Source organism: Mus caroli, chromosome 14, assembly GCF_900094665.2.
Source record: "Mus caroli chromosome 14, CAROLI_EIJ_v1.1, whole genome shotgun sequence".
Classification (NCBI taxonomy): domain Eukaryota; kingdom Metazoa; phylum Chordata; class Mammalia; order Rodentia; family Muridae; genus Mus; species Mus caroli.
The window spans coordinates 57,779,456-57,797,771 of record NC_034583.1 but is presented as its reverse complement, the minus strand read 5'-3'; the positions used below and the strand labels follow the sequence as shown (position 1 = coordinate 57,797,771).

Here is an 18,316-nt window from a genome sequence, read left to right as displayed (position 1 = left end):
GGAAGAAGGAATAACAACAAGAAGGCAAACGGATAAAGAAGGGAAAGAGCAACCTTAGAATAAAAACATCTGTAAAATAACAAAACTGATAACGATCTAGTGTGATCGGGCACAGATAACTCTGAAACCTCAGCAAGGAGCGGCAAACAACCCAATTTAAAGTGGGCAAGTGACTCAAGCAGGTAGACACGACTCCAGAGCGGATCGATAGACAAAGGCACCATGAGTGCAGAGGAAGCCTGGGACATCATGAGTCATGAGGAAATGCAGCGCATCTGAGTACCACTGCACACTCAGTGTCCACGGCTGTAACCATCACAGTCAAGAGAAGAAGTGGTGGCTGTGTTGGGAAGAGTGGGGCCTTGTGCGTCGCGTCGGGTGGCCGCAGAAACTGGGGCAGCTGCTGTGGGAAACGGTTTGGCAGACCCTCTGCAAACTAAACATAGAAGTCTCAGATGATTCAGCAATTCCACTTCTGATTATGGATCCAAATGGACTGCGGCAGACTTTCAAAGGCTGGTACATGAATATTCATCTTGGCAAATACTCAAAACTGGCTCGAAGGTAGAAAGCATTCGACTGCCCAGCAGTGGATGGGCAGCTCAGCCAGATATTGTATATCCACACACACAAAATGAAATATTAGCCTGTCACGAAGGACAAGTATCACAGCATGGGTGACTTTCAGAAGAGCAGGTTATGGGAGGACATATGGAAGGCCACACGTTGTGTGATTCCTTATGGACGCAGTCCTAAGGACAGGGCCATCATACCGATGAAGGAGGATGGATGGCTGCCAGGAGCAAGAGAGGAATCATTGCTAATGGATACAGTTTCATGTGGCGGAGATGCAGAAGAGCTCATTAGTGGTGGTGGCTGCATAGCACTGTCAGCCTATTCTCAAGAGCTGCTGAACTGACACCTTCAAGCGGTTAAAACAGCAAATCATATGCCATGTGAATGATCACAATTACACACACACACACACACACACACATACACACACACACACATACACACACACATACACACACACACATACACACACACATACACACACACACACACACACACTGGATTTTTGAGAACCTTCAGGAATCTGGGGATTAAAAAATAATAATTATTTAAGATGTGGGAATCCCAGTAGGCTATGGTGGCCCATGTCCATCATCTTAGCATTTAGGAGATGGAAACAGGAGGAGGATCAGTAGTTCAAGGTTATCCTTCACTCCATAAGGAGGTTGAAGCCAGCCTGGGATGCATGAAATAGGGCTCAGTGTTGTTGTTGTTCTTTTTTTTTTTCTCTTTCTAAGATTGCCTATTAGTAATCAGCCAGTGTTAGTGAAATCACGAGAAAAGACAAGCCAATGCCATTGTAGACTACAGGGGTCCTGCTAAAACATTTCTCATAATGAGGGATGTATCTACACGGTCAGTTTGTGAACAGCAGGTTTCTAACTTGCAACTAGATGCCTGGCAATAAGCTAAATGTGAATAGCACATTAAAAAAAAAAGCAGGAGCATGCAAACTGTTCCCTTCTCAAACCCTTTTTGGGCAAAGGCTACTGCTCTGCGGGCATTCCAGAATAACGACAGCCCATGAGCCCAGGTCAGCTTCGCCTCCTTCCCTCTGGAGAAGGCAGGCGACTCTCCTTGTAACAGTCCTCTCAGGGCCATGTACTGAGTCTGGAATTTGACACCCTTGGCAAAGAGCAACCTGTGTTCTGATCTTCAGGACTACCAGCAGGAAGGGGGTGGGGCGGGTATTGCTTAGCGCTCAGGACTCAGGGTTTCCAGTCGACTTTTACTGGCAAGACACCACTGACATCCAGTTTATATCTTGGATGTAGTTTGCATAGAATTCTGAAACTTGGTTTGAAAGCCACCAGTCTAACGCATCCCCCTTTTCCCTTGGATAAACAGGCAGAGTCCAGATGATGGGCAGTGTCCTGTGGGTGAGAGCCTCAGGCTTGGGCTGGGGAATGATGCCCTTTGTACTGTCTCTCAGAAGGTAGCCACACAGGGCCAGCAAGAAGCCACCGATGCCCAGTCGGGCCTCAGTTTCCCCAATTTCCACCAGTGTTGTAGCTTCTATCCTGAAGTCCAAGAATTGAACTAATTCCGTAAGTGCCATCCACACACCAGTGGCACGGAAGAACACTTGTTCCCCACTGGTATGTTGAAGCTCCAGTCTTCAGTGTGGAGGGGTCTGAGCAGGTGGGAAGTAGTTAGATTTCAAAGAAGTCATGAGGGTGGAGACTCATGAGGGACATTGGTGTCCTTATGAATAGAAGGGGGTCTGGAAACTGATCACATCTCCCCCCTGACCAGGCATCATCAGCCTTAGAGCCATGAGGAGGAAATGATGCTCTTGAAGCCACTAATCTGTGCTGCTCTGTGATAGCAGCCCCAGGCTGACAACCACAGCTTTCTCTCTCGCTACATAGAAGAACCCACAAGCCACTCAGGAGCAGTGGGAGTCCACCAGCCCTCGGAGCATTTGACAAGCTAGATAATGGCTAAGGGTAAAAATGAGAGAGATGAAGCATCAACATAAATCTAAATATGAAATCTATGGAGCCTGTGAGTTATTGATCATTATTAATTCTAAAAGCCTCAATTATTTCCATAGCTAAAAATTACTGAGTTTACATTTTTCGATTATAACGGAGTAAATTAGAATTAATTTTAAGAAACTAGGCAATAAAATACCAATTATTTTCAAATTAACCACTACCACAATGACTCCTTTGATGTCTACACAGAACAAAAGAAAGGGGGGGGGGAGCAAGACCAAGCAGATGAAAAAGCTAGAGAGTAAAACATTAGCAGAAAAAAAATGGGAATTTGCTTAGAGGGAGATGAATAGCTTTGATTGTTTCCAATCTTCAACAAGAGTGAACCAAAGCACATAAACATTGTGGTCAAGCTGATATCGAAAGACAAAACTGTAACCAGAAAATGAAAGAGAGAAACTCCTAGAGACTAAATCAATTAATTAGAAAACAAATGAAAATAATAAACTCAGAACCTGAATTTGTTGAAAGAAAAAAAAAACCAATAAACAAACATAAAAAAAAACCCAAGCCAATAAATTAATAAAATGGAGTCTTCCAATTTGTTGCAATGACACGGAAAAGTTTGTGATGTCTAAGGAGGAAGATGAAGAAGACATCCAAGAGAGGAAAAATTATACAATGTGATACACAAATCCAAACGGAAATATTCAACTGCAAGGAGAGGGGAAAATGGAAAATAAATAAAAATTATCAAACCTGACAATCAGAATAGACGAGCATCCATGGAAGGAATAGAAACGAGTCGCAAAGGCTTACATCCATAAAAGGAACGGAGCCCAAGTGTTTTATGGGGCAAAGTTTTCAAAGCTTCAGGGCACACATAATTCTAGTTCAACTATTACTGATGGTCGGGAAAAAGAATTCAATGTGTTACAATCTGCTTTATAAATCTGGTACCCAAAAGGGGTGAAGATGACAGACTGACTCCACGTGGAAGCAGAAGGAGAAACTTGAAGTAAATGTTTAGTGGGGCAGCCTCCTACTTGCATAGTACCTAACCCAAGGGCATGAGCTAGGACAACGGTATAAAATAAAATTGATTACATCCAACTCACCAAAAACGATCTTTAAAAAAAAATCCATGTTTGATGAAGCTGTAGGTCCAGTTTTGATGAGACTGCATTCCAAAGTGGAAATGAATTGCAATGCATTTTAAAACTGGGCCTGAATAGTTCTATAAACTATAGGAAGATCCTGCCTTGATTTGATGAGGTGTATTGACCCAAAACCCAGTGTCATGTGTGTGTATGCATGTGCTTAAAACATCAAAGTAGCAGCTTTTAATGTCACTGTCACAAATGTTTCTGGGCACACCTATAATCGAATTAGAGCAACAGTAACAGTTCCAAGGTGGGACCAGAAGCTCACCTCAGAGCTTCCGGGAAGACTGGACATCTGAAAGTGCAAGGCTCATCCCAGAGCTTCCGGGAAGACTGAACATCCGAAAGTGCAAGGCATAATTATAAAAGGCAGTATTCACTCTGGAGTCACAAGCCAGAAGGTCTTAGTGTGATCAGCGTCCTTCACAGTATGTAGGGAAATGGAAGGGTTAAGGGAAACGACAGTATTACAAGGGCACAGTTATTCAATTAATGCGGCACCAGCGGTAAACCAGAGAGAAGGATGAATGGGATGGAACTAAAACAGATTCAAGATCCCCTTTGCTATGACAGATGGAATTTTCAAAGTACACTAGCATCTGATGGATTACTCAATAAATCTGTGGAGACAGATCTAAAACCATTTCAAAATTAATACAGTTATGTGTCATTTACCGAAAGACGAACAAAAAAACTTCCAGATAGAATATACATGATGCTTTGAAAGAAATAGGCTCTCTGAGTCCCGCTGGGGAGGCGCCTTCAAGTATCCCCAGAGGAGACATTCCATGAAGAAACAGATTAAAATATTTGACTGCATAACTGTTTTCTATGTCTACATGACTGAAAACTAACAAACCCCATAAAGATGCAAATAAAAATGGTCACCGAGTGTAAGGATTATATAAACGTAGCTCCATTCTTTTAAAATCTGGTTTTGTCTCTCAGCAGCCCACTAGCTATGGTTACTTCACAGAACCTGGGTGCCACCCTGGGAAGTGGCAACAAGATACTCAGCAGAGTCCCATTTATTTGCCAGAGGAAAAGGCCTTGTCCCTGTCTACTCTGAGGGACTGTGAAGAGAAGGGACAGAGATGGTGGTGGTGGGGGGAAGGCAGGTAATCACTTGTTCTGAGCTCCTCTTCAGCATGGATGGTGGAGCCATTAAAATTGTCTGAAATCAAGAAAGGGCTGGGAAAGTTTCTTGAACTTTCCATTCCCAGTGTGAGGGGAAGGAGGTCTAGATCTGAGGGCTGTGGAGCTGATCAGAGACAGAGAGCAAGTCTTGGGCAGCACACATGTGCAGGGAGGCCACAGACCTCCTTTTCACTGAGCTCAGAGTGAAAACAGTACTGTGAATTTGACTCAGGAAGTTACCAAAGGTGGGCAAGGGGACTCTTGATACTGAGTGAACCCCTGAACAATAGCAATAGAGTAGGTAGACCTTAGCCATGGGCTAATGGAAGCACAGTCAGACCTTTAGGGTCTATAGTCGTAGTGAGGATAGGGTGTGGCAGGGTCACCAGGGGAGTAGTGTTCTGTGGAAGAGCAGCCTGAGTTTCCTCAGGTGTGAGAGTTAGAGACTAGATATGTTAGGATCAACCACTGGGCTAACCGATCTCACCTTGCAGAACATTAAAAACATGAACAAACAAATAAGACAAATTTAGGGCCATAGTCTGTGGAACCAGTAGTTGGTTCCATCAAAGCTTGCTGCCTAGACCAGCATGCTGGGGACCTTCAGGAGGTGGGGATTTTCAGAAGGTCCTAAAGTCACTGAGGGTAAGTTCCAAAGGGGTTAGGGAATCCTAATTCGCTCATCTCTTGGTTGATTTTCTGACTCCTGGAGTTAAGTGCCTGCTCTGACGCACTTCCCCATCATGGTGCTCTGTCTTTATCTGAAGCCCAAAGCAATGAGGCCACCAGACTTTAGACTACAACCTGTTGAACCATGAACCAAAACAGCCCTTTTTTTTTCTTTATAAGTTAATTGCCTCAGACATTCCTTTATAGCATGGAAAGTTGACCAACACAATCTCTTTTTTCCTGCCCCTGACAACCCTGGAGTTCTACAAGATCTGGCATAGTCAGTATGTTCAAGGAAAGTTCTGGAAGGCCAAGCCCTCTGCTCTGAGGGCTCATGTCCTCTAAAGTGTGTTTGTTGACATCTCGGCCTTTACCAGAATGGTTTTAGGAGGGAGGAGCTTTTGGACGAAGAAAAGGCCGCCAAGCTCCATTCTTCCACCTCGACAGCTAGAACAATGTATGAACCACAACACAGGGTCTCACTGCATGAGTCTGGTTCCTTGATCTTGGACCTACCAGCTTCAGAGCTGTGGGAAGAAAGTTTATATTGTTTAGAAATGACTGGGTATGGAATGGCATTAAAGTAGACCAAGGTACCAAGTCATGTGTAGAATACAGGGCAGGTAGGATGATACGAAATGGGGAGCTAATTTGGGATGTTATTAAGTGTGGGAGTGGCTGAGTGTGTGTGTGTGTGTTGCTGTGGAAATCTGAAAGATCAGATGTTTCTTTGGAATACAAAGCAGCTGCCTCTTCTCAGCCCATCTGAGTTCTGCAGAAGGCAGACAAGCCGGTATTTATGAGTGATTACTGAAGACAAGGAAGGAGAAAAGTGCCCTCAAAGCACAGACAAGCAATTTTGTCAAAGGAAAAAAAATATAAATGACTAATACAAATGTGGAAAGAAATGTTCGAAGAGCAGAGGAATCTGCTATTAAAAATGAAAGGCACTATGTAAGTGTCAGACTGGCAAGCTAGATAGTGGGGTGGGAAGAGAAGAAACTCATTAGACAAAGACAATGCCTCACGAAGATTTTCTCTTCCCCACCTCAAAGTGCTGAGGTAAGGCCATAGCACTGTGCTCCCTGCCTACAGAACCAGGCTCCCTGCCTACAGAGCCAGGCTCCCTGCCTACAGAGCCAGGCTCCCTTAGCCTAGGAACCTGCCAGTCTACACAGGCTTTAAAAGGCTCAGCAATTGTTCACAACACTGCAGGGGTAATAGCTCTCCAATCCCGCAGTACACTCCTTTGAATATGATGGTATATCTTCAAGACAAGTTTGTCTTGGGGGAGGGAGCCGAAGTTCACTTAAAGCCATCTGTGGACATACTATTTGCGATGGTGAGGCGTGTTTTCTTGTAAATCAGAGCTCAGGAGGTGCCAACCAAGGAGGAACCTCAGAGGCATGCAGAACCCCGGAAAGAACATGCGATACAGACAGAACCTGGCAGGACACAGATAGCTTAGCCTGTCCAACGCAAAGGTCTCCCAACTGGTCTAGCCACAATCTTAGCATTCATCTTTGAGATGTTGAAATAAGAACTTGTCATCCCTCTGCCCTGGCTGTCGTCGGATTAAAAACAACTTATAAAAATGGCTCTCAAACCTTGCCTGATCTGGTGCTTCTCTTTGCAGCTTCAGCTGATGAATTAACTTCATCTGATGACGTGGATTAACTCTGACCACAGTGACCATCTGGAAAATCCCTGTGGGCATCCGGTTGGCCCTGCCAGGTTCTTTGCATTTTCTTTTTTTTCTCCTGCTCCTCCCCTTTTTAGACAAGGATGGCCCTTAAATTAGCTATATAGTGGGTAATGATCTTGAACCGCTGGACCTTCTGTCTCTACCTCAGTGTGTGAGGACTCCAGGTATGCACCACCGTGTCTGGTTTATTCAGTGCTGGGTTGGAACCTAGTGCTTCAGACAGGCTAGCTTAACACTCTATCAACGGAGCCATGTACCCAGCTTTCTCACTCACTTTTAACCACTAGTGATCAAGCAGTTATATAGATTTTGGCTCAAAGGTTAGGGCATTCTGGGAGAGAATTTCAGCTCTTAGTGCCTAGGACTACCCTAGTCCAGTGTGTGGGTTTTAAGGCACCATCCAGAGGCACTTTCTGGCATTGTATAAAATTCAGGGTTGTTTGTGTGGGTCTCACTCTGGAAACTGGAAACCAGCAGGAAGGAAAATAAAGGACTTTGTTGTGCAAAGTGCAGCTCATTGCAAATTCTCAATGTAGTTGATAGATAGAAGAGAGAGGTGGCTTCATGCACTCAGGGCCAGTACTTGGCAAGATCATAATAACCCCCACCCCTGTATTCATTACTCTTGTATCAAGAGACCCGTCTGCTTCTCTTTCCTTTGGGTTTAGGCTGGTTTCCTGATCCAGTGATGCTGGGCCAGAGGTGGATGCATTGTGTTCCACAGAGGCCTGGTAGCTGATGCTCTATGATGGGAGACATATGGTCCCACTATAAGAAAATTGATTTAGAGCACTGGAAGAGGATGGGCCACCAAGAAGGCCAGCCAGTTCTGACCACCAGCCAGGCTGAGTTCTGACTTATGTCCACAGTCCCACACACAGGTAAGATGGATGCTGCCTTTTGCCAGTGTTTTTGGGTGGTTCATGATGTGGTAGGAATACCTGAAATATTAATCTTTTATCTTAAACCCTAATCATGATTAGATTGCCTTCACACCACTGTCTATAAGACTTCTTCATCCTTTTCTATAGTAACCGTGGGCCTGGTCCCACGTAACCTATAGGAAAGCAATGATTGGTACCTGTTATCTGGGCAGCCATTGAGGAAGCAGTCATTATATGACATTTCAAAGCCATTCTACAAGTCAGTGCTTTCAGTTTGCTGTGTTTTCACTTATCACTGTCTGAAGCTCTACTGTGTCTTTAATTGTTCTGACTTTCAGGGAGTCATTGTTATCGCCAGTGATTCTCTAGCCGCCTCTAACATAATAGGTAGTCTATGAAATTTTATTGAGTAAACAAATTGTTTTCTTCTGCTTCCATGTAGTAAGCATCTCCCCAGCAATTCCTTCACCGGAGCATCCCAGCTCAGAACACATCTTTCCTCTCTGCCGTGTCTCCTGTCTTCCAGGAAGCACAATTCTCAAACATTCTCTGCCCTTATAAGTCAAATTCCAAGCCAACTCATTGGCTCCTTTGATGCCAAAGCAGTGGTGTAGGCCCAACGGCAATGCCAGGCATTGTATCAAAATAGTATACTATACGTGGATCTTGGACATGTAATCATATGTTTGATAAATGTCCCCTTCACTTCTTGTTTTCCCTCCTGAGCTTCCAGGGTCATTCCCCCTCCATGGCAACAGCCACATACCCATGACGACAGCCATATGCCAACACCTCCATAATGATTAGTATGAGTTCTAATAAGATCAGTAATTGTTGTCATTTGCTCTGAGATAGGCACTGCAGGGAGACCTGGATGGTGTCCCTTGTTTTATGAAAAAGTAGAGCCGAGGTCTAAATCTCAGGCCTCAGGAAGCAGTAGGCGACAGACAAGGGGTCGAGTTCCAAAGATGACACCATCCAGCTGCAGGCTCTTCCCTAGGGGTCAGTCTCTACCCTTCCTTTCCTAGGTGGAAGGCTAACACTTTCCTTAGTCTCTCTGCCTTCTACACTGGCTTCTTACAATCCATCACTGCAAAGTCAGAAAGGCTGATAGCAGCCACCAGTGTCACCTCCCGCAGCTGAATGGCTTCTGAGCTTCAACCAAACATTTGGCTTGCAAAAAGGAAACAGGACAAACAAGACTTAGGTTAGAAAGCAGTCCAGGGTCTGGAGAGATGCCTCAGCAGTTAAGAGCACTGACTACTCTTCCAGAGGTCCAGAGTTCAAGTCCCAGCAATCACATGATGGCTTACAATCATCTGTAATAGGGTCTAATGCCCTCTCTGGTGTGTTTGAAGAGAGCAATGGTGTATTCATATACACAAAACAAACAAACAAACAAACAAGAGAGGCGGAGGGGGGGGGAAGCAAACAAGCAAGCAAGCAGTTCAGTTAGACTCTCCCTAGGCTCAGTGGGAAGGAGCTGAGAGGAAAGGAGATGTCATAACAAAGGCAGAAAGAAAAGCCTCCTCCTGGTCTCTAGTTGGGGACTTTTGAGAGCTATTGTCTCTCTTGAAGCCCAGGCCATTCTCACACTCATTGTAGTTTCAGTGTAGGATAGCGGAGGGTGACCTTGAACTCGAGATCTCCCTGACACTGCCTGTCAAGTGCTGAGATTACAGGTACAGGCCATCAACCCTCAGTGGTCAGGAGCTTTTGGTGATGAAGGAGAACTCACTCATTTGATTTTCCTTAGATAGCCTGCATGTGGGTGTTTCACGTCCCAGCTGGGCATATCCTCTTCCTTCTGGACTCTGCTTTATCTCTAATCTGTTCAAACTTGGGTCTCTTAGTGCGGATTGATACCTCTTCTCTTGGGGATTGATAGCATAATGGCCTATTTATTTTTCTGTTCACATCTTGTGTAAAAAAAAAGTACTTACGTCTGCTAATGAAAACAATTTACATGTCACTGATGGCCCAGCCAAAGTCCTGTTCTCTTAACCTGCTCCATCGGCAACGCTGCTTCTAGAAGCTTCTACAATGACTTCCAGATGAACTTAACTGCTATGTTCCTCAGCACGTGAGACTGATGCTGTTTGAGCATCTGTCTTGCAGACCTCTATCTTTTTAACTACTTTCTAGGCACTGAACAGCAAGGGTGTGCTGGATGCAGTTTTCCATTCTTTCTGCTTTGATGTCTGGGACTTATCACCTGCCCATACCTCCTTGGGAGAAATGCCTTCATAGGAAATTGTCAATCACACATTGGTGAGTTTAGGGGTCTCCTAGTCCTGAGCAGCCTACTGACACACTGTGAAGGTTTTCAGTTTTCTTCTGTGTCCATTTACTTACTTACTTACTTTTTAAAACCACAAGTCCCCCTGTCACAACATCTTTACCCTGACATTATTAACTCCTTGAGAGTGCAGCACTTAGGAGAAGACTCTAAATTCCAAGCATCTACCTACTCTCCAGGACACAAGGATCTGGGTAACCACACCCCATCTCCTTTAGAGCCCCAGTCACCAGCACAACCCTAAAGTCCCAGGTATCCATCACCTCTGACTCTTTCCAGCATCTGCTCTGTGTGGACCTTGGTCTGACTCCATCATATCCATCCCTCCCAGATGTGCCCTCCTTATCCCGCTCCCTGGAATACCTTACCCCGCTCCCTGGAATACCTATCCATCCTCAGCCACACCCTGTATCCCTCAGCCATTTAGCTCTGGGAGACCATGGTGTAGCCTTCTTCCCTGCTTTGTATGAGTTTCATGACCATAAATTCCAAATTGGCCCTTGGGACACTGGTGTGTCTTGACTAAATTTTCATAATACACAGACTCTCATTCCTAAGGTAGCTTGTGCCTTTTTCTTTGCTGTTCAATGGACACATTCCTTGTTCCTTCCCCTCTCTGCTTCTTAGTTCACTGGGAATATTGAAGTACTCTGAGAGCTCTCTAATGTTCTCCTTATCCTTCATTCTGTGGCGCTCACATCCCCTGACTCCTTCGTCATTTCTTTCTTTTGGACACTTCTCTTGGCTCTTGCCTCTGCCATTGGTGTCCCGTTCTTTCTGATCTTTCCTATCAGAATACAAACATCATGGCCTATCTTCCACTTTTAAGAATTGCCCCTGGCTCTCTCAAGCAACACCCTTTCCTAGTGCCTCTAGCACACTCTTCCTAAGACGGGTCTGCCTTCCCTCATCCCATTTGATCTTCCATTCTCCCTGGAGGATGCACAGTAGGGTTTCTGTTCCCAGCGCTCTCCTGAAGCCTTCAGCCTCACCCAACTGCTGTCCACCATTAAGGACCACCCCATCACCAAGGCAACTTACACTTGCTCTCCCTGGGAGCTGTGTGTGTGTGTCACAATTGATTATTCTTCTTGTATTTCCTAATTTTCTTCCCACCTCCTGGGTTACCCCCGCCTTCTTTTGTTACCTGCTTCCCTCCCTGCCTGCCACCTCTGAGACTTGGTTCTTCTCCACCTTTTCTCTGGATGCCTCCTCTCTGGCAGACCTCCCTGTGCCTACACACATTGGTGTGCCCAAGGTTTTACCCTTAGCCCATGTCCCCTCAAAGCTCCCAGTTCACACACCTTCTGCCCACCTGGCAGACACTCACATGTCTAAGAGACATTCTCAGCACAGTGGGAGAATAATGATTGATGATCGGATGTTCCACGCCCCCAGCCTCTCCCTGCCCTTTCGTTTTCCATTCTTTTCAGTTTCTGTCAAATATATCATAATCTATTCATCTATGCAAATTTTACCTAGATTAAAAAAAAAAAGACCCTGCATGATGTGATCTTATCTACTCTTGTGACTTTTTTTTTTTTAATTTTATTTTTGTCCTTGCCTCTTGCCCTTGCTTGAACAGGTGAGGTTTCCCCTTTTCCCCATCTTTGCAGCCACTGTTCTCTTGGACAATCTGTTCTTCCCTCAGGATTTTATAAGCTTAGTTCAGTCGGGGCTCTACTGGAATATCCCCTACACTCCGCAGTACTTCTCAGAACACTTGTTCCATCATCCTTATGCCACCTGGCCTCTCATTCTGGGGACTCTCTGACAGTGCTTATTGGTCCTTCATATTTTTTTTAGAGCATATGTGCACATGTCTATTTGGTGAGTAAGGACATTCTGCCTTGTTCACCCTCAGTGGTTGAAACAAGGGTTTAGCAAGCATCTGAGGCGTGAATAGGTACAGAATAGGTGCAGCTCTAATAGTGCGCCCTCCGGGAGGCAGAAAGAGAAGGAGTGTGGGAAGGGAAGAATGCAGAGTGACTAAAGAGTGTCACTCCAGTAACCTCAAAGCTCCAACTTCCTTCCAAAAAGAGTTAGGAACAGGGACAGGCAGGCACAAGGAAGGCCATGTAGGGCCAGCCTCTCCAGTCGCCCTGTTCCACAGAAGTTCCGAGACTGTAGAAATCATCTGTGCCTCTGCAGTCTCAAAGTGCAGCTACTGGCCACAGCTGGTCACTGAGTACTTGGAAAGTGGCTAGTGCAGACGGGAGATGGAATTGTGGTATAATTTAATTTTAATCCACATTTAAACAGCTACATGTGGCTGGTGGATATAGCGCTGAAAAGTGTCTTTCTTCCATGTGTGGAGGCAAGATGGCAGGTGTTGAAAAGTCTGGTCAACATCTGGGGCACGGTTGGTAATCAAAAACTAGACTTGTTATTCTGACACGGAGTTGCAAAGTATGGTACTGTAATTGATACTGGGTTCAAAAGCACGTTGGAGGGCACATTTGCTATGACTTTGTGTTTGTTATAGTTGGTGGGAACCAGCACGTGAGTCTGTGTTTTAGTTTACAAACTAAAAGTAGCAAAGAAGGGCTTTGGAATGGCACGGAAGGCCTTTCAGATAGGAGGCTGTTCCCAGTGGATTGGCTTCTTGATACTTATAATGAGGTAATTAATTCTGACAACAGCTAATTTTGCATCTGCAGAAACTGGATTTGCAACATCATTGTGCTGTTTTCAAGCTGTCACCTGCAGCTTCCGGGATGGTTTTGGGTAAGAGTGGTGTCTGTTTTCAAACTCACTGCTTAAATGAGAGAGTATTTGCTTACTGGGTTTTTAAAGAATGGGTTCTTTACGTTTTTTTAATTAGTTTGGACATGAAAAAAATATTTCGGTTGTGAATGGCTTACCATATTCTCTTCCACACTGAATTCAGAGAACAAAATGAGCACAGACAGAGCCTAAGAAGACAGACACTATAACTCACACACACAGAGGAGAGAACCATCTAACCCAATTGTACAGTCACATATTTGCCCAGGACAAGCGTGGTGTGTATTTTCAAGCCAAGAGGACTTTTTTCCCCACCCATAGCGGAACAGGAGTAGTCTGCTTTGGGGACTCTAAAGAGACTGCGTGGATTTAAGTTACCCAGACTTAAGGACATTAAGAAAAGTGGACACTCCCATTAAAGAGACCAACAAATCTGTTAACAGTTAACAAAGTAGTAAAAGAGAAGGCTCTCCAATTCCCACCAGGGAGTCCTTCCTGTGCCTTTGAAATGCAGACCCCTCTTCTACCTCAGCCGTGGGACTCCCCATTCCCTCAACTGTAAGCAGTGGGGTTGAGAACACTCACCAATGGGCATCACGAGGAAGAATGGCAGCCAGCAGAGGACGAAGCATCCCACCACAATGCCCAGCGTCTTGGCGGCTTTCTTTTCTCGGGAAAACTTGAGCAGCCTCACAGAGAAGTGAGTCTTATTCTTGGCACTGCTTACTCCGCTGCCTTCTGCAGGGACATTTTTACGGTGGATACGAAGCGTCACTTGCTCCGAGTCTGACTTGTCGGTCTTGAGGCCGGACTTGAGGCCCCGGCTTTCTCTCTTGGCTACCACATAGACTCGACAGTACATAACCAGGATGATGGTCAGTGGCACATAGAAAGAGCCCAGCGCTGAGAACAGCACGTATCCCGGCTCCTCATTGATTTGGCAGATGGTCTCATCCTCCGGAGCCTGCTGCCTCCAGCCGAACAGGGGTCCGATGGAGATGACCAAGGAAAGCGCCCAGACGCAGAGCAGAGCCCTGACGCCCCTCCTCTGGGTGACAATGGTGGGGTAGCGCAGCGGGTAGCTCACACCAATGTATCTGTCGATGGAGATGATGCAGAGGCCCATGATGGACGCTGTGCAGCATAAGACGTCCACCGCCGCCCAGATGTTGCAGAACACCCTGCCAAAGGCCCAGTAGCCCAGGATCTCAAAGATGGCAGAGAAGGGCAGCACAGTGGAGGTGAGGAGGAGGTCTGCCACAGCCAGGTTGACAATGTAGTAGTGAGTCACCGAGTGCAGATGCCGATGACAGGCCACCGAGAGGATCACTAAAATGTTCCCCAGGACCCCGAAAATGATGAGGCCCCCCAAGATCACCCCAAGCAGAATGGCCTTAGAAATGTTCACCTGTGCTGGCGGGTGGGTGCAGTTGGAGCCTTCGGAAGCATTTTCAGAGAGAAGCACCATGGTCCCAGGGAGGGGGCAAGGTCGGGCTTTGGACGGCCACCCTCTGGCGGAGGGCGGAAGCGTGAGGAAGCCAAGTCAAAAAATCTCCGCTTGGGGGAATCCTGCCGGCTGGGTTGGGCTGGGGGAGGGAGAGAACACACCTGTTGTAAACCACCCGGAGCAGCTCTGGGAACCCTCAGAGGGCCGCGGTGAGGAACAGAGCATTAAAGGAGACATGGCTAGGCGCGCTCTGGACTTCTAGGGACACCTTCCCAAGGTTTAAAAGGACATGCTGCAAAAGCCACCAGAAATTACAAAAATCCGCTTCTCTGTGCACTCTGATCCATCCTGTGCATCCACGCAATTAGAAATTCACGAGTCTGTGACTAGTCTTTGCTGAAATGGTAGCTAAATGTGGCTCAGCCTTCGAAGCTCAAGGCAGGGACGCTGGGCGAATGGGCGCTGCAGCTGACCGGCAGTTACTCTCAACTTGGCCGCCCATCTATGGGATACCGCTAGCTTCAGTTTCTAGGAGTTCTGGCTAGGTGACATGGGTCTGGAATATTTGTTGAGACCGAAGTGGCCCTGGAGCTTCGTTTATCTGAATTCAGCTGAAAATAAAAAAACACAAAGAAAAAGGCAGACCGTGAGCCAGGCGCCCTGGACAGCCAGGCCCTGGGGAGCTCGCCCAGTAACCAGACTCCTGCTGGGAGCCCGCCGCTCTGCAGTCCATGAGTGGTTTTGTGCGGCCCTGACGTAGGCAACACGGGACAAGGGAGGGGACTGCGTGCTCTGTCCCCCTCTGCAGTCCTCCCCAGTCCTCCCCTCTGGGAAGGTGCCTTCAAATGCTTCACCTTGCCTTGGCTGACCAAGTTCAGAATCCAAAACAAAAGCAAGCAAGAAAAAAAAAATCTCCCAACCTCAAATAATGACAATAAAACCCCAAGCTGCAGTAGCTGGAAGCTGAATTTCGAGAGATAGGTTGGAGAAAAATAAAGCCCCGAAACGCCCCTTTCCTGCATCACCACCTCAGCTCCACATGCTCGACTGCAGCTGCGGTTGTCGCACAGAGGCAAGCGGGTGGAATCTCGGGGGGGGGGGGATCCTCCGTGTCTCCCTTAGAACAGGTTGCACCATAGTCACCTGGAGAGGGCGGTCTGGGAGTGCGAACCTCAGAGAGCACGGAACCGCAGGGCCACGCGTACGCTTTCTTTCTCCCGCGGAATTTGCGCTCGTGGGAGCAGAGCGCGCTGATCTGCCTACCAGCCAAGTCACCCTCGAGAAAGAGCTAGGTTCCCAGCAAAGCCAATCCCCAGAGTTAAACAGGGCCCGGATGGATTCAAGCAGGATCTTCAAGGGGCGACCACTGTAGGGATTCCAGTCTCAAGCCACACCCGGGCTTTCTGGGAGACCTGGGTGGGAGCGCATTACTCCTCGGACCGGGCTTTGCGAGTAGCAGTCACTGCGGATTCCCTAAGGGACTTAAAAAAAATCAAGTCACCGTGCCAGCTGTCGGGGAAGCCTGGGATTTTCTGGGCTAGGGTTCACGATCTGTCTAAATAACCCGATTTCTACACTGCAAAAGGACCAGACCAGGAGATGTAAGACAGAGGTTTGGGGATTGGGGACCTGCATACTTTGTCTTTTGGGGTAGAGCCCTAAGACTGAGATCTCAGGAGCAGGCTGCTGTGAAAACAATCACAAGTTCAAGCCCTCACAGGTGATAGCCAAATCACGCCAACACTGCGGAACCCGCTTTCTCCCACTTGGGGTCTATATATGGGTTAAAATGACACTTGTTAACTAGAAGGTAACTTCCCATGGCAAATCAGGGAAACCTGGTGGTTTGGGGTGCTGGTTTCAAAGCCAGTCCCAAAGCGGAGAATCCAGGCTAATTCCGGGGGCTCACCAGCCCACCCCACAACTCGGCCCTGCGGGATGTCGGCGCTCCGCACCGCTGCGCTACTCACCTGCTGCGCGACTGCGGAGGCCCTGGCGCCAGGAGAAGCGGACCTTCAGTCCTTGTAGCGCGGGCTGGTTCTCTGCAGGAGAACGGGGTCTCCAAAGAGCAAACCCCAGTCCTTAGCACCCGCTGACTCACCCCACCACTGCTGAGCTCTCAAACTCCGGGCTCGCTTCTTGCTTCTCCTGGATTTTTTAAAAATAAAGACTGAAAACAGAGAAAAGAAATGACAAATACAGCGAGCCAATAACTCCACGATCACCAGTTTGATATTCAGTTCCTGGACGCAGAAAAGAGCGGCTCGGAACTTTGCAGCTTGGGTTGACGTAGTACAGGCAGGCGGTAGCCTAGCGAGTACCGTAATCTCCAGCTGTTACCGTATTCCTCTGCAGCAACCCGCACATTTCGTAAAATTCGGGGTTATTGTCCTTCTCCTTCTTACTTAGAAAGTGGATTTCGTCTCTCGCTCTTCCTGTTTCTCTGTCCCTTTTCGATCTCTACTCCGTGTCGTGTCTTCTCTTCCCGTTTACCCCTTCTTCTTTTTTACCCTCACCCCTCCACGCTTGATACTGATCCCCCTCCCTCTCCTTCCCTTCTCTGGGTCTCGGGTCTCCCCTATCAATAGGCTGATAAATACATTAAAGAAAAAAAAAAAAACCAACCAGCCAAAAGCAGACTCCCTTCCAAGTTCTTACTGAGTAGATAATGTGCTCACAGAAATTCCCCAAAGGTTACTTTGAAAACTTTAGTCCAACTCCTGGCCAGGTTTATTTTAGTCAAGAAGTGTCACCTGACAATGGTGGCAGTGGCATGCCTTTAATCCCAGCACTTGGGAGGTAGAGTTCAAGGCCAGCCTGGACTACAGAGTGAGTTCCAGGACAGCCAGGACTATACAGAGAAACCCTGTCTCAAAAACCACAACCACAACCAAAATCAAAATCAAAACCAAAACAAAAAAAAAAAGAAAAGAAAAAAAGGGGGAAGTGTGTGGCTGGTGGGGGCAAATGTGTAGGTGCTTGACATTATTTGCAGATGTTTAAAAAGTGCACAAGCCCAGAGAAGACGCCTTAGACTTGGTTGCAATAGTTCAAGGAAAATAAAGTCTTTTAAAATATGACTCACCTTTCATTTGGTTACACAGAGATTTAAAAACTACATGCTCTTAAGGCGATCTCTCCCTCAACCAGTGTCTACAAGTGCCTTTGTTTCCAGTTCTCAAAAGAAAATGTAACCTTGGGGAAGAGTTCCTTCTCTCTCCCTTTGTTTGTTCGTTTGCTTTTGGTTTTTTGGGTTTTTTTTTTGTTGTTGTTGTTTGGGTGGAAAATTCACACAACCAATTTTATTATTTATCTCGTCTGGACAAATTCCATGCTCTGCTTAACTTAGGACTTCATGAAGTCAAAAGAATTTCAGAGAATTAAGAACAAACAAGAATGTTCCATTCTGGCTCCCGTTTCCTATGTCTTTCATTGCTATTGACTCAGACAGAGGATGAGTGTTCCAAACGCTTGCTAGAATCCCTTCAATCTGGCGATGCTGAAGTAACCTTGGGAGTATGGGGCTGCAGCTGCATGGAGCAGGTACAGTCTACTCTTGCATGTAGCAAGTACAGTCTTCTCTTGCATGTATATATGAAACAATAACTTAGATCACAAGAGCCCTATATTTCTGCTCCCTTTCCTGAACAAACTTGTGTTAGCATTACTCATTTTCCAAAAAAGATGTTTAGAAACTTTTTTTAAATTTTTAATATTTTTTTATTATGTATTTTCCTCAATCACATTTCCAATGCTATCCCAAAAGTCC

The 18,316-nt window shown here is 46.4% G+C and overlaps 1 protein-coding gene across 8 annotated transcripts in view; it reads right to left on the bottom strand.

Annotated features, from left to right (window-relative positions):
• Adra1a (adrenoceptor alpha 1A) overlaps positions 1 to 16,823 on the bottom strand; it is a 94,369-nt gene extending 77,546 nt beyond the window's left edge. For 5 of the 8 annotated variants that reach the window (XM_021182420.2, XM_021182422.2, XM_029468946.1 and 2 more), the window contains exons 1-2: positions 16,518 to 16,823; positions 13,686 to 15,158 (exon numbers count right to left, since the gene is read on the bottom strand). In XM_021182420.2, coding sequence (XP_021038079.1) covers positions 13,686 to 14,568 — 883 coding nt within the window. In that variant the 5' untranslated portion in view covers positions 14,569 to 15,158; positions 16,518 to 16,823. Of the gene's footprint in view, positions 1 to 13,685; positions 15,159 to 15,690; positions 16,491 to 16,517 lie in introns of those variants that run through there. The other 3 variants (XM_021182423.2, XM_021182421.2, XM_029468945.1) reach the window with 3 other exon arrangements.
• Between the last annotated feature and the right edge of the window lie 1,493 nt (positions 16,824 to 18,316).